Source organism: Catharus ustulatus, chromosome 12, assembly GCF_009819885.2.
Source record: "Catharus ustulatus isolate bCatUst1 chromosome 12, bCatUst1.pri.v2, whole genome shotgun sequence".
In the NCBI taxonomy this organism is placed as follows: Eukaryota; Metazoa; Chordata; class Aves; order Passeriformes; family Turdidae; genus Catharus; species Catharus ustulatus.
This window is the reverse complement of record NC_046232.1, coordinates 15,478,863-15,495,330: the sequence shown is the minus strand read 5'-3', so window position 1 is coordinate 15,495,330 and position 16,468 is coordinate 15,478,863. Positions and strand designations below refer to the sequence as shown.

General features: G+C 38.5%; 1 protein-coding gene across 5 annotated transcripts in view; it reads right to left on the bottom strand.

The window, feature by feature from the left end:
• CHD2 (chromodomain helicase DNA binding protein 2) overlaps nt 1–16,468 on the bottom strand; it is an 83,801-nt gene that overhangs the window by 50,322 nt on the left and 17,011 nt on the right. For all 5 annotated transcript variants that reach the window (XM_033070388.2, XM_033070385.2, XM_033070386.2 and 2 more), the window contains exons 2-6: nt 16,277–16,349; nt 15,497–15,581; nt 11,376–11,436; nt 2,906–6,059; nt 2,437–2,570 (exon numbers count right to left, since the gene is read on the bottom strand). In XM_033070388.2, coding sequence (XP_032926279.1) covers nt 2,437–2,498 — 62 coding nt within the window. In that variant the 5' untranslated portion in view covers nt 2,499–2,570; nt 2,906–6,059; nt 11,376–11,436; nt 15,497–15,581; nt 16,277–16,349. The remainder of the gene's footprint in view (nt 1–2,436; nt 2,571–2,905; nt 6,060–11,375; nt 11,437–15,496; nt 15,582–16,276; nt 16,350–16,468) is intronic.

The window sequence follows — 16,468 nt, the reverse complement described above, 5'->3', positions numbered from 1 at the left end:
CTTTTCCCTGTTGGGCAAAGTTACATGAAATAATCACTCAGCTCCAAGTTCCATTTACTGTCAAAGCACAAAGGACAGGTATTGCTGGACACCTGGAAAGGCAGGAGTACAACCCTCAGCTTACAAACTGCAAAGATTTAACACCACCTCTCTCCCCAAGAATAATCATCTGCTTTGGGACAATTCTCAAGCATTTCTGTTTATTCCACACAGGCCTCTGTATTTCCTTAGAACTGGAAAAGTGGGAGTCAGTTCCTGAGTGAGGGCACCACAGTGGTGTGCAGGAGCTGTATTTTCTTCTGCTCTAACACCCTTGTCCAGCCCAGGTGAAAGGCACATATCCATATCCTGGATATCCATCCACACATCCACCTCCTGCACCACCCCGGGCTCCCACCAGGACTGTGCCACTTCCACCTTCAGGGACTTCCACAGATGCCAAGCTGGTCTCAGCAGCATGCGAAGTGCAGACACCGGTGCATTTCTGGGTTACAGCACAGCAAAGTGGTGGCTTGACTTCCTAGAAATCATTTCCCCTACTTCAGGTCAACCTCAGGAAGTAAAGCCCATTTTATGACATTGAGCTGACTCACAGCTCACAAATAAGCTCAACAGGGTTCACTTGCAAATATCCTGTGCTCGACTGTTCCCACACTTCAGGTGTGTTGGTGTCACACACAACAGGTTTATTTTGAGAAAAAAAAAAGATGTGAAGGGGGACAAGGGTAACCTCACACAACAGGTGTTAGATGTAAATGGATCAATTATGATAAATAACCTTTCAATGAAAACCCCAAAAGCACACGAAGCACTATGCAAATTCATACCCCTAAGGACAAAACCCCCTGTGGGACTCGTGCTACATGGCTCAGATTTTAGCTCCTATTCCTTTCCAACATTGATAAAATACTTTCAATTTCCTCAACAAATTATGTCTATTGCTGCTCTTGTTGATAATCTCCACTTCAGAAAAGCACAAAAATTTATATAACCTGAAAAATAATTTTTATAAACAGTGACTTTTTACATAATATTGTGTGCAGCATTCACAGTAAAGAAAGCACAGTATGAAAATCTGATGTGTTTTTAAACTGCATTATTAGAAAAGATCTAAGTGCCTCAACAATCCTTGAGGCTAATTTAGTTATTAATAATTTCAAATTAAACAATCTTACCCATATTTATTTTACAATTTAAAAATCGTCTGTATTTTTAATACACCCAGAACACCATCCACATTTATGCTAGAAGGTTACAGTAATTTGATAATATATATACTGCCACACCATTTCCAGTTCGTGTGCTTAGGAAGGTTAAATACTGGACATCAAGAATAATATTCCAACACCTGAACATCACATAGAGCACATGTGATACAACAGACAGTTCAGAGTTCTTTTTTATTAATGTTGGTTAAAAATTCAGGAAGAGAACACCATAGAAAAAGAAACAGGCCAAGATTCAACTAAAATTAACAAAATGCAAAACTCAGTAATATTTACAAACTAAAAAACCAAAAATGCATATAGATTAATTTCCAGTGTTTGGAAGAGCCGACCTTTTAAATACAAAATGAGCGATTTGGTAATTATATTTCTGCATTCCCAGCAAACAAACATTTTCAGTATTTCATACTTTTCCCACATCAAGGTTAAGTTTCTAAAAATCTGTAAAGAATCTCATTACTTGACAAAAGTAAATAAAAACAATCTGAGGAAAAATACGTTAAACAAAGCAAGCAAATCGTTTGGTGCCTCTTGTTATCAGTCCCAGAGTATATTTTATGATACAAAATGCCATCCCCAGCAGGGCAAAGTCTGGTTAAATTGTATAAAAATATTCTAAAATACCTCCACAGAATCAAAGTTCCACAAGCTCAAATAAAATTTGAAGTAAGAGGTATCCGACAAACAGGCACTTTCCAGTTTATATTTTAAAATAAGCTTTTTTTCATTCATGTAACTTTTTCTTGTGCCTATTTACTATAATTTACTACTACACCAGGCTTCTGTATGGCCCTCAGTTAAAGTTTAGACTTCTGAGATTCTTCAAAGAAAAATTTGCCTTGTATGTAAAATGGTGCAATGCAGCAATGGCTAAACCGACAAGGTCATTTTTCACAGCACAAAAAACCTAAAAACTGAAATTCAAAAGCTGGAAAAACATCATACAGGGGCAAGGGCTGCCCTGAATAAAGGTACAGTACCTTTTGCCTAGGACATGGGCCCTTAAGTCACAACACAAGTTTCAGAAATTGCTACAAAAAAAATTTAGGGTGTGGCATGCTAACAATCTCAAGGTCATTCCTTAAAAAGGAAGCAAAATCAGTAAAATGTTTTCTATTAAGCACTGACAGTAACCCAAGGCTGTCAAAGTAAACAGGGTATTCACAGGTTTTACAAAAAAAAAAAAAAAAAGAAAGTTGATAGGTCATACCTCGATGCATTGCTGTGGACTGAACCCTCCTCTCCTTGGCTTTTGTCCTTATTTCTCATCATCTTTTTATTCTTAAATATTAAAAGGGGGTCAGGGGTGTCTGTTTGCTTTGAAGTCCTGTGCCCAGGTATTTACTGTCAAAAGTTGAAAGAAAGGTAAGGTCCCAGTTCGTTTCACTGGCTTTCATTATCAGGAACAAAGTCCTGACGCTGCAATGATATTGTTATAACAATACACAGCACTGATCAACACGGCAAACCGGAGATTTAAAACAAATAATCATTTTTACAAGAAAAATCCGAGAATAAACACAGGAGAGGAGCATCCTGCAAACTTTCCCAAAGTAACACTGGATGCAAATAATCTCTGTATCTTATTGCGTCATCCCAATACAGCACAAATCGGTCGAAAATCAAAGTACTCAAAACGGTAGAAATCTAAAAATTATTATTATTAATTGCTCACCTACCTGATCCATGCACCGCCGCCAGGACCAAGTCGATATTAGTTTCGGGTAGTGGAAAAACATTAGATCCAAAATATTTAGAATTATACCGATAAAATACAAATTTCCGAAAATGAAAAAAAAAATATATATTCTAATCCCAAAAATACGCTGCCGATAAAGCAAAAGAAGCGGTAATTAGTACAAAAACGTCCGGGGGAAAAAGCTCATTAGGAGAGCGCACAAAAATGGAGGTACGCCATGGCTTCTAAGCTGGAAAAACAACGACCTGGGCTCTCTCCACGGCTTCTTCTTTCCAGCAAGGCACGAAAAGGGAGCCCTCAAAAGCTGCTTTTCTGCCCGAAAAAGGTCCGCTCGGCCCCCGATTAGTGCCTAGGAGAGGCAAGGGGCTGTGGGGGCCCCCTGAGGCTGCCTGAAAGTTAGGGAAAGTTGCGTAAAGTGTTGGGGAAGGCACGGAGCTGAGCGCGCTCTCTCTAAGGCACAGCCGCCATCTAGAGCTCCTTCCCAGCTCTGAGCTCTGCCTTTGATTGACACTCTCTACATTTACCCCACAACTCAGGTGATGTACCATAGACCCACCCCTTCATTTCTACCAAAAAAAGAGAGAGCCTCCACCTAAAGGGTGCCTGCTACCCCACAGCCCTGGCTCCTTCCAACTACCCCAGCTCAAGGGGCACCTTAACCCCATGTGGCTCAGGCACCCTTTGGAAGCCAGAAAGAAATGGAATTTGTGCCTTTTGTTTTAAAGATTTGCTAAATATTTCAGTGCCTGGGCTAAAATTACTTCCTCCCTGGACAGGAAGTGGTGCTGTTACAAGCCATTTTGAAGGCATGGAAGTGGAGCTCACAGCCATGCAGGCAGCAGCAGCCCACCCTGGGGGTCACCCCACCCAAGGGGCAGCTTCCCCCCAGTTCGGAGGCAGAATCCCCAGACAAGAGCTGTCCCCTCTGCCCCCCAGTGCTGGCACTGGCAGGGGGGGACAGGAGCATGAGCAGCTCCCAAGCCAAGCCCACAGAGCTGAGATTGCCCTGCAGCTCCACAGCGCCTCCCTAGTGGTTTCCCCCAACAACTCAAATCCGACAGCCACGCCATTTCCGTCAGCTACACCGAGGCACTACGGTCAAGCCAGTCCAACGCCATCAAACTGCTCATTTCTAACGCACATTCTTAACCCATTCATGGTCATTAACAGATTTTAACACCAATTAATTTTAAAGCTGCACAATAGCCAAGCTGCAGAATTGCAAATCAATCAATAGACATCGCCAACACAACATCCTGGAATTGAGAGGATATATCACCAAGGGAATGGAGGTGATCCAAGTATTCCCTGACCACTCCATTCTGGCCACCAGTTGTCTTCCATGACCAAAACCAACCCCTCAAAGCACAAGGACATCTGGCATATTCATAAGCATCACAACAAGACAGGAGCATCAGCCACTGGGGGACCACTGGAGGATGAAGGGGCAATGGGCTAGTTTGGGGTTCTATGGGAACATCCATGGGCCAGCATCCCAACAGCCCAAATCCATTGGTTTCCACCATAGAACCAACACCATCCCCTTTAATTCCTCCACAGACCTGCCATTTATCTCCTACAACCATCTAGCCTCTTTCCACAAGGGGTTTCATTAGGAACTCTCCAATGCCACAAACCGTTTCAGAAAAAATCCCACTTTACCAATTATTCACAGAAGACTTCTTGCACCTTGACTGCAAGAACTAAAAAACCCCAATGCAAGACCGTGCCAAGCATTTTTTGGTAACACTCAGGAAAACCACTCATTTGAATGAGAAACCCTTCAGAAGACCCACAGTAACCAACTCCACCATAAAAACACATGGCAAAACCAAACTGGGGCAAGCATGTCCCACCAAAATGGTTGGATGGAACAGCTATGAGCAACTCATCATGGCAAAAATGGGTATTTCCAAAAAAGTCTGAGCAAGGCAAATGGTTAAACACAGACAATGAACAGGATTTTTTTGGGTTTTCAAAGACAATTTCAAGGTTATCTTAGCACCAGGTTTATCACCTTGGCCCACCAGCACAAAACAAAGACAAGTTTGAGTTTCAGGTGAAACACACAGAGAAGAAATGACTACTAGATACCTGGAAGGAAATAATGACTTTGAATATTAGAAACATTTTAAAATTAATTTGCAAAGGTTAATATGTCATCTGTATCAAATGCAATATCAAGAATAACTCATTTTTTTCTCACCAAACACATGGCACAGTATGGTGACACTAAAGCTACATGCAAGAGCAATGAAGCAGATTGGACACTTGCACAGAACAATTTTAAGACCAAAGAGACTGTTCAGGAAGTCTGCAGTCCAGGAAATCTGTTGAAAAGTTTCTGTACCCACAACACAACCCAAGAACATACCTAAAAAAGTTACACAAAACATTCAAGTACTCCTTTATTGTTGTATTTTCTCAGCCTTCAATTGGTATCAATTCCATCTTAAAATAACTTCACAAAGTTCAGCAGCAGTGCCCTGACAATAGGCCAAGTGCTGAAAACTCCTCATATTAAGCACCTGAATGAACAAGCCAGCGAATAAAAATTCATTGGAAGTCATGGCAAAGTGAACATAATTTGCAAATGAAAACCACATTTGATACCAAGTATAGCACAAAATTTTACCTTGCCTTCAGTACTTGCTAAAATATTTCTCAGTTTAATAGCAACCAAAAAGGTAACCCACTTCAATATCAACACAATAAAAAAATTCAGCCAGAAAGGACAAACACAAAGTGTGAAATAAACCAAAACCTTTTATTTAAAGTCACTTTATAAATTACATTTTCTCGAAAGGGGTAGCAACAGATCTTTTACCAAATTAATTTGCCTGTCATGCAAACATAACGCAAAAGGAAAATTTTGCCACCCAGTCCTCAAACAAATCCATCATTGGATAGCCACTGATTAATTCAAATGCACAGTCCATTTTGATAGGATGATCACAACCCAGATCTTCTCTGGTTTAATAACATGAGAGTCCACGTTTTAACATCCTTTTCTTGGACAGACATCCCAGCACTCAAGCCTTAGTCCATTTCCTCAACCTCTCAATCCCCAGTGGAACTGCCATCTTGGTGTCTCATTCGTAGACTCCTTTTGACACTCTTCATCTGAATGGATTCTTTATAAAAAATTAGAAGAAAAATGCTGTTGGAATCACATCATTGCTTTAAACTAAGACATTCAACTACTGTACCTTGAAGATAATTTAAACATGTAACTGATGCTTCATTCTATGTTACACAATAGCTACTTTTATCAAAAACAATGTCAAATAATCAATTCAAGAATCAAAAATAGAAAATTCAACCAAAACTATAAAAACAGGGGAGAAATTATTAGAAGTGCAAGAATCCTTTCAGGATCCATGAATCCCATTTGAAATTTCTTCAGTGTTAAACCACTAGAGAAATCTGTGGTGGAAAATCTAAGAAATTTGCTCTTGCAACCATTTTCATTGCATTGGCCCATCCCCTGAAGCTGACATTGCTTAGTCGAACACCAAGGTTCTTGAAACAAGTCAAAATTTGTAAGTATTGTTCAAGCTCCTTTCATCAAAGACACAGGTCCATCAAAACCAATGGAAACTGGTTTCTTAAGGACAGATGGTGACTGGACACAAGACATTGCACCATCTTAACCCAGTTTTCCAGCTCGTGAAAGATGTACAATGCAACAGCAAACACACAAGCAAATGGAATGACTGGTTTAGTTACTGGTGGGAAAGGACACACCAGAAATCACATGAAAATGGTCACAAGTCACACTAGCTGCCTTTAGCAAGGCTCCTGAGCCATTTTCCAACTTTTCATCATGGAACAGCAACCAAGCCCATAGGTGAATGACAAACCAAACTGAGCACCAATATCCACATGGATAAATACAAACCCAACGTTCCCATCTTCCTATCTTCCAAGAAATATAAGCTCAATTTACTTCAAGTAAAATCTTACTCCTCCTCAAATGCAAAACTTGGGTACAGGAAGTTACTAAGTGTTAAGAACATCATTTTGAAACCAATGCTGACTGTAGGATGACATGTAAAAAAGGGTTTTAAAATGTCCTCACGATTTTGAGTATCTGCACTCCAACGTCAATTTATTTTTTTGAATATGTATAGGTTTAACCTCATTTTACTCTGAAAGCCAACTTCACCACCACTCTGCTCCCTGATGGTCCTGGGCAGATTCTGACAAGGGATGCAGAAATTACCCACAGCCCAGCAAAAACCAGTGGGGCCATCTAGTGGTCTTTGCCTCGGCATCCCAGCTTGCCCAGTCTCATCTCAAAATCACCAGTTACAGCAAAGCAAAGAGCACTGGGAGCAGCACAACAAGCCCCAGTCTGACTTTCACAAGTACCCATGTGTCCTGTGTTATGCTGTTCTATAGTCTTCCTTGTTTGAAATACAATGGGAAAGTACTGCACATAGAAGTGGAATATGGGATCTGGTAATTTCACTTTGCACTGTGAAATGTGCATAGCTGCAGGAGTATTCAACCCCAGGTCATTCATGTTTTCAGAAACAGAACTTTCAGGTTTAAAGAAATGCTCTGTTTGAAACATTCAACTCATCCTCAGTTGAGACAATTATTATATTTTGAAAGGTGCTTTTCCCTCACACTAATCTGGTCTTGGGGTTGCTTTGGGTTTGGTTTGGTTTTTTTTTCCAGTTCTCACAAAACTAATTTCAAGTCTATTTAGGCATTCAAAAATGAATTAAAAGTTTGAATATTTTTTCATGGTAATGCCTTGACTGAAGTATCAAAACATGAAAAAAACCACCACCAAGTTGTCCATTACTGACACAATCAAACACTCTGAAGTACTAGCGTGTACAGTGGAAACGCCATAAATAAGACCATTAAAATAATTTTTAGTTATTTTCAATAAGCTTAACATACAGAAATCCAATTACTGACATCAACTTTCCCCACCTCTAAAAAAAGTAATTTAGTTAGGTATTAGTCACCCTTAAAAGGCTCTTTCCAGTTGGTGTCAGCCCTCTGCCTCAGACACTGACAGAACCTGCCAAAAGCAATTTCAGGGCAAATTTCCCTGCTAGGTTCACCTACAATGGGTTGGAGCAAGAACTTTGCAAGTAACCCTATGACGTTCATCTTAAACTCTTCTCTAAATCTTGTAAAATAATTAGCAGTAAACACAACTGATGAGGTATTATAATTAAGAACACATTCTTGTTCTTATTATACATCAAAAAGATGCCACAAGAATGGCCAAAATATTAATAGCAGTCTCTACACTTGTGAAATTTACATTTGCTTTAAAAGATTTCACAGCATTTGTTTACTTATGAATTAAGGCACATTTTACTAAGAAATTTCAATCATGTAACAAAAATACACTCCTCCATGAAGACATATGCAGTGATCCTACACTTGAGGTAGATATTGAAAAACCCATTTTTTTCCCCAGATGACATGGTTCTACCATTCCTACTGTAAAATGAATTAGGCATCTGCCCACTTTTCAAGTTTCTGTTATCTACTAATTACTGGTTTGGTTTCCCAGCACTGTACTTTGGTCACAATAAATCAGGGACCTGGGTAATCTTGCAACACTGACCAAGTTTCCTTCAAACTACTGGGAACATGTTGACACTCCATGTCATCCATTTCCAACCTACCTAAAGGTTCAAGGCAACAATTACAAAACATCTGAGCTTACAAAGTTTTTCTCTTCAGCTTTTTTTGCAATTATTTGTTGCTGAATTAAAAGATCCCAGCAGTAAGAGACATCCCTTATGACCAAACCCATGGCTTCAGCCATTTCAGGCCCACTGTAACCCTGCATTCCTTCAAGTGTGAGACTGAAGCCCAACACATGTAACACTCATGCATAAGACACCACCACATTTACAAACTATTCCAGAATGAAACCTGAGCCTTAAACTTTTAACCAAGGTGACCTACTTGGGAAAGGGAATTCACTCCAACAGAGGGAGCTGAATGGACAGAATGAGGTTCTGAGTAAACCAAACCTCAAGTTCTACACTTCAAAGTTCATTAAAGCAAGTTTTATTCTCAACAACATCCCAGGTAATTTATACACTGGAGGAAAGAAGTGTCCTTCATTGGCAGCTAAGTCCATTAGGTTATTCTGTACCATTCTGAGCAGGAACTAAGTGCTCTGGACAGTCCTAAATCTGCTTTTACCACTATTAGATGTTCCTTAAGCAGAGCAGTAAAAGCACAACTCATGTAGGTTTGGGTATTTTTAGGTAAGAAAGGCTATTTGCCAGGTTTGACAGATTTCAAGGTTAATTCCAGATAAGATGTGGAATTTTATTAACAAATGCACTCCTTTGTGGGCATTATTTTTAAATAAAAAATTTTATTGCATTAAGCAAGTATGCCAGCTTTAATAAAGCTCCTGGTGTTTTCAAGCATTTCCTCTCTTCTCTTAAAAAAGAGAGTTAAAGATAAAAATCAGTGCTTCAACTAAACACCATGTTAACCAGAGAATGCAACACCAGATCTTTCAAGATCCACTCATTTGAACTCTTTCACAACTGCTTTTTGAAGCAACTTCTTTTGTACACAACTATTTCAATTAAGTCATTTAAGGGTTTCACATTCACCTCTTCCTTTAGGTAAGGATTGTAAACCAGAAAAGGATGGAAGAATTACTCAGTGTGTAACTGAAAAGCCAAAGTTCTACTCAAAGAGCCACATCCGACAATGGCTAATTTACAACCCAATGAAAAAACAAAAATGCACACAGAAAGATGTAGGAATCACATGAAGATTAATATTAAAATGGAACATGAGTCACATATTTAGAGATTCTAGGAAGACACCGGTGGATAGCATAGGAAGAGTTTTGAGGGACAGCTGGAAAAGAAACATATCAAGAAATAATGCTGTTCAACACACACCTGCTGTGGGAAAAATATCTTAAGACTTCTGAAAGAACAAAGTAATAAAATTTAACAGATCACAGTAGTAGAAGAGATTAAATACTTATCAAAAAACAGAGTTTGTGTACACACATTAAAACTTAATTCCTTAAAGTCCATTAACTCTTTTACTTCATCTTTTTCTACTGTTGCTTCAGGACTGAAAACTCAACTGATAAAATTGGTCCAAAATGAAATGGACCCAGAAGCAGCAGGAGGCCAGACTAAGACAGCCTAGCAAGGTTTGCACCTTAACCCCACATATTCCTTTTCCCTTTCAAAAAGGCTCTACATTAGTCTCCACACCATGGAGTGGAAGAGAAGCACAGCACTTTGGAGTACAAACAGCTTCTCTTCCAGTACCTGAGGCAGGGCAGAAGGCAGTGGCTGCTGGAGGGCTCTGCTAACAAACACAGCCATGGGACACCTAAAATTCACCATCATCTAGCCACTAAAATGAGTGAATTTGCATCTTGGAACATTTTCCCAAGCCACCTGAAGCCTAAGGAAGGCCTTGCTCAATCAGGTAGCATGTCAGACTAAAAGAAACTCTTAAAGAAAAGCAAATATTCCAAAGCACAGTGCAACAGGAATAGGGTTCCCCACAAAAAAAAAGTTAATCCATGTACACAAAATGCTATGGATGCCCTAATTAAACATGTAGAATCAAGGAGTCTGAATTTTAAGTAGACAGAAGACAAAAAAACTTTTGTCTTTCCAAAGGCAACTCCCAAGAAAGTCATAAAATGTGCCAAAGACAACAAAAGGTCAAGACCAAATTCCTTTTAGTTAAGAAAAAGGGAAAAAATCCTGTCCCTATATTCATCCAGTATAGAACTGAATTAATTTACCTACTCAAGCCTGCCAATTTTATGTTTTGACTATATGAGGAATGATTTAAAGTCTATCAGCTAGCAATTTTAAAAAAACTAAACAGAAAACTGTACTGGCATTTATCATTTTGTACAAAGTCAGAGCTTTATGAATGAAGAACAGAAACAGAACAATTGCAGAACAGGAGACAGTAACTGTCTGCTCAAAGGTTCCCACTGATCCTGACAGAAGGACAACACAAGATGTTTGCACAGCAAGTTCTTCCTGCTATACTTTCCACACCATTTGTTATCCAAATTGTGTGTGGTATCTCTCTAGAGACAGACATCTGCATACCAAAAACATTTCTGAACAAGCAGAACTGTGATATAAAAGTTCTCAGTGAAATCTGGAGTCAAATCATGGAAGCCCCCAGAACTAGAATCAGATCTGAAAGCTGTTCTACAGCCAGCCAGGGAGAGAGCACTGTCCAAGCAGTGCTCACTGTCCCAGAGCCCAGCAGGAATGATCCCAGGGCCTTTGAACTAAGCTTGTCTGAAACACACATGCACACATGGCCACACACTAATGAACTTCAGAATGTATTCAGCCAAATCCTTCAGCCACTTAAACATTAGAGCCATGTGTGGTTGCTGGGGTTTTTTTAAAGCTAAAAAGTAAATGTTATTAGGAATAACAACTTACCAGTACTTCAACCAAGAGCAGCTATTTTGCTTACAGTGAGTAAATCAATTCCTCAACACATCTGTAGGGAAAATGGGATATTAAAACACTTCAATTACAACAAATTAAAAAATAAGAGATCTAGACCTTAAGGTCTATGAGACCAAGCATTAGTTTTTATTACATCATACAAAAAAAAAGCAAAAAACAAAAAACAAGCATTCCCAGCTCCCAGCATGTGCTGCAGAAGTTATCTTTATAATAAAAAATTAAAAGTATCGCTAAGGAGCCTATTATTAAAGAACCTGCAAACAAACCAAGAAGTTCAAACCCAGTCCACAAATTCACTGAGGAAAAAACAATAAAAAAATATATTCTTTGAAGTTTTTGAAGAAGATCAATCAGGCATGAAGTGGAAGCATGCTTAAGCAAACTGACTGGACCTTCACAACAGAAAATAAAATGCTCTTTTGATTGAGAGGAGGTATCAGCTGGATGCAGGGCAATTATGTAACACATTTACGTGGAACAAATTATCTCCTCTAGCTCAAAGTTTCTCATCTACAGGGCAAGGTCCAAATGTGGAAATCTGACTTTGGAAACGCCTATTGGCAAGCTGTATCAATAAATTCTTAATCACAGTTACCTTCAGCAAAGGTAGCAAGATTAAAGACCTAAAACAACTCATGAATCCTCTTTTTACTGTAAATTTCAATTACATGAAATTCGCCAGTCAAGTTTATCCTCCTGATACGTACAAGCAAACCACTTCTCTTGTAGTGTCTCACTATCTACTTAGATTGAAATATAGCCTCAAATACATAAAAATTAATGAACCCATCCAGTGACAGTATAGTGTGCAATCCTCTAAATTTTTCCATTTGACAGCTACTCAGATGTATAGAAAGAAAGCTTGGACCAGGATTGTAATTTCTCTGTTGATGTACTTTACTTGAAACTCTTATTATGGAAAAAGTTTTTGAAAAGGGAAATAAATATAGTAGTAGACCAACAGAAGCATGCAGTATATCCTAATGCATGTGAAATTTAGAGGTTTAAAAGTGTAGCAATGATACTTTAAAATGTATTTGAATGTGCACAAGCAGCTATTAAATGGAAGCACAGAACTCCTGTGAAGTGCCCATCCACCATTTTAGAAGAAACACAACATGGCTGCTGAACTCAGATCAGCCACAAGGCATCCACCAGCCATCCAAGGCATGAAAAATTAACCAGGGGAGTTCCTTAGGCCCTTTCAATCACTTCACTCAAAAAGGCCACTTCAAAACTACAATCTAATATATGAAGACAGGCAAAGTTAATGACTGAGAGACTCAGTTTACAGCTCTCAGCCATTTTTAATAATTTACAGCACAGCTACACATCCATCATTGCTTTCAAGCTGGTTCTTGCTTTCTTTAGTTCTAGAGCAAGTACACAGCTAGGGTAGTTTGACAGAAACTTTAATTAGGGTATTTAATATGGCTGTCACCACAAAGCACCTTCCTCTAATGACGGTGTTAGGAAGACGCCATCAGAATTTTGTTCTTTGACCTTGGCACTCTTGTGCAAAAGCAATCTTTTGTTTGTCAGAGTGGTATCACATAGTAGTGACACTTCTCTTCTTGGAAGTGAGTGGATGAACCAAACAACGAAGTTTTGGTAAAAGCAGCATGAGGATGTTGATATATTTCATTCACATGAGTGATTTTTTCCACTATTATAGAACATACCCATGGATTTTGAGTTTTAATAACATCCGAAACACATTCTCTTTTGAACTACAGAATAAATCACCAAAGGTACAGGTTTATGCCATGAGCCAGAAACCAGAGCTCGGAAATACAAGTCTTGGCTGAAAAAATTAACCTTTCATGTTAACAGTTGTATTTCCTGTATCTAATGTCAAAATCTTTTAATCAAACTACTTGTTGTAATTGTTGTAGCCTGGTTGATTTAAAAAATTCATCCCCTATTTGAAAATAAACATGAACTTACTTTTTCTAAGTAATCTAGTAACTGTAGCTCATTTTCTGTTTTAGAATTACAGAAGTACAGTTTAAAATTACTCGAAGTTCAGAACAGCCTACGCCACACAAAACATGCCCAGCTTCATAGGTCCATGGTTCCTTCTCTCAGAGACTGGCACTAGATATCACACAGTGCATCTCCTTTTACAGCAAGGGGTGAGGTCAGACGCCCAAAACCTATCACATTTTATTTTGTATTCATTATTTAATTAACAAAGTATTTTGGCAAAGATGAGATGTATCACCACACCAGTGGTGATGTTCTTCCATGTACGCTGTCAACGCTACCAAAATCTATTCTATGAAATACTTCACATGGGTTCATATCCCCACAGAGGAACAGCTGCCTCTGAAAAAAGGTTTGGACTCAACCTGAGATTCTCCTGACTCCCTGGATCCTCATGAGCACGCTGTAGCGTAGCCATAAACATGGAACTTCCCTCAAGTCCCAGTAGTGTGCATCTAACCCACTGAGGTCTACTTAACCTAGAGGTGAAGGCACTGTTAGATGAAAACAAGTTGTTCCTGCAAGAAGTGGCAGCTCCAAAGAGCTCACAAAGGGGACAGTTAAAGCTGCTTTTATTGTAATGTCTATTCAGCACAGGTAGCATCAGGACAACACTGGGAAGATGCAAGACCGTTAAAATGAAAGTGCCCAATTTCAAGGTTACCATAAAATGCTCAGGTCAGCCAAGATCTACTCCTGAGCACTGTGGTTTTTTTAATTTTAACTTTTCTACCTTTTTTTTTTTTTAAAGAGCAGGTCAGTTAGGAATTGCAGATTCAGATATTTCAGAATTTAAGTCGAATCTGACGGGCTCAACCCCATCACTATTATCAGACTTTTGTGCAACCCAGGTTGGGCTTGCCTTTATCATAACAGACTGCGCAGTATCTGTGATTTTTGACCCTCTAAATTGAGATTCAGATTTATGTGGGATTTTAGATATGCCCAGTTGTTCTTAAGGTACGAGAATTTCTAACAGAAGTTCTAGTTCTCACACTTCCCATCAGACAGTCACACGATGAAGTTGCAGGAACACACTGACATATCACCTTGCTCGGTAGCTGTGTTTGCTGCAGGACATCCATGATGGTGGCACATGTCCAATAGCTATAAATATAATTTGAACTCTACCTTGCACATCAGCAGTGACTCACTGCAGATAAAGGTTTATTACAACCTGAAGAGACATTTGTGTAAAGCTTAAGGAAAATTGCGTACAATCTCTTTTCTATGAACAGACTGAAGGCGTCATCCAAGCAAAAAAAAAAAAACCCAGCTGCACTCAGGTGGGGATTCACAATTGTATTCTTTGGTTATCATGATGAATTATGTAACTTTAAAAAGCAAGTCATCAAAAGTATTTTTGGGAATCCTGATACGTGTGTCCTCATGAAGACGCATTACGCTCTGAGGTCCTGAGTATGCACCGAAGTACATGAGCACGGGAAGCTGTGAAAAGGAGCCAGGTAAGACAGGAAAACAGGATCCCCCACTTTTAATTACAGAGTGGTGAAAGCCTGACTCAAAAGGCAACATGTTACTCTGATCCTAAATGCAGAATCTGAAGTGCAAAAACAAAAAAATAAAGATTAAAAAGCTGCTTTGTTTACACTTCAGGAGGAGAGCAAGATACCTCGTAACAAGTTGGTACCACTTTAGGCTTTTAGAATAACATTTACACCAAAACCAGAATTTTTAAGTTTATTGTGTAAACAATTTCTTGAAAAGGAAAAACTTTTAGGTGTTCCTTGCTAATGAACCAATATCTTGAACTAAGGAAAAGCATTCCTGAAGTTTGATTAGACAATATCCTTAGGAGATGACAATCCTTTGGCTTCACCACATGTCAACATGGTCATAGCAGATTGTTAAGAAGTTGTACTTGTGAGTGACCATAAAAGTCTTCAAAGATGCAGGAGACATTAACATTCCTGTAGTACGTACATACTAACAATTTCCAAATGCACTAAGCTCGAAAGAAAATGAATTCAACAAGGTAAAACACTGAAACTTAAATGTTCAATTTTTATTTTGAAAAAAGTTGTTTCCAGGATAATTAAAAAACAAAAAACACAAACAAAACCCCACAACACAGTGTAACATACCTGGCACGCACAGTTCAGAATTTTGCTCAAGGTCTTTTGCAAACCAGTCATCTGAATCTTTGGAAGAACAATATCCAGTAACACCCTTAGAAGAAAAAAAACAACAAAACCAGGTTTGTCTGAAAACAAGGTACAGACAAGCTTTTTAAGTCCTAACATTCTTGACCGACAAACTTTATGAAAACATGTAAAGGAAATGTCTTTGAATTAACAAAAGTTTTACCAACAGTACAAAACCAATATTCTATCGTTGTTAAGCGTTAACAGGTCCCCCAAAAATCTCCTCTATGAATTCCTGAAGTCTTGATCTAATCCTTTCATATACAAATTCTACAATTTCCCAAAACATTAATGCTACAAACTCATTAAGTAAAAAACCTCAATCATTTTCAAAGTTAAATGCAGATTTTAACTGGTTAAATGGGACATACAGAACTTCAGTTTATTTGCAAATACTGTCCTCTTCCATGAAATACAACGTATTATATGTATGTATTCCATATGTACCATATATTACAAAAATAAACAATCCACCTATTAAATAGCCTTAAACTGAAATTTATACCCAAACAGCACATAAACTTGACATTATATGAAGACAGTCTACCTGTAACTGCAAAGCAAAGCTTTTTGGAAGTGCAAACAATTTATAAAATGTGTCCCCTCCATATAAAAGAGATTTTTTTCCTTCCCATCTGCACAGTAGCTAAAAAGCAAATTTCAGTTTCAAAAAAATGACAAGGAAATGAATGTATTATCACAAGACATAACTGTTCTTACCTAAGAAAAATAAGGCATGAGCGAATCCTCTGGAAGCCAGTCAGGAAATACAGTTCTGTTCATGAAATTCTACCTGAAAAAACAAAGCATGGAAATTTTCAGTATTTTGCTTTAGAAAAGCAGCTTAAGTCATATGCCAAAAATCTATCAATCTTTAGATAATTATTAAGTCAGGAAAAACTTATGATCACA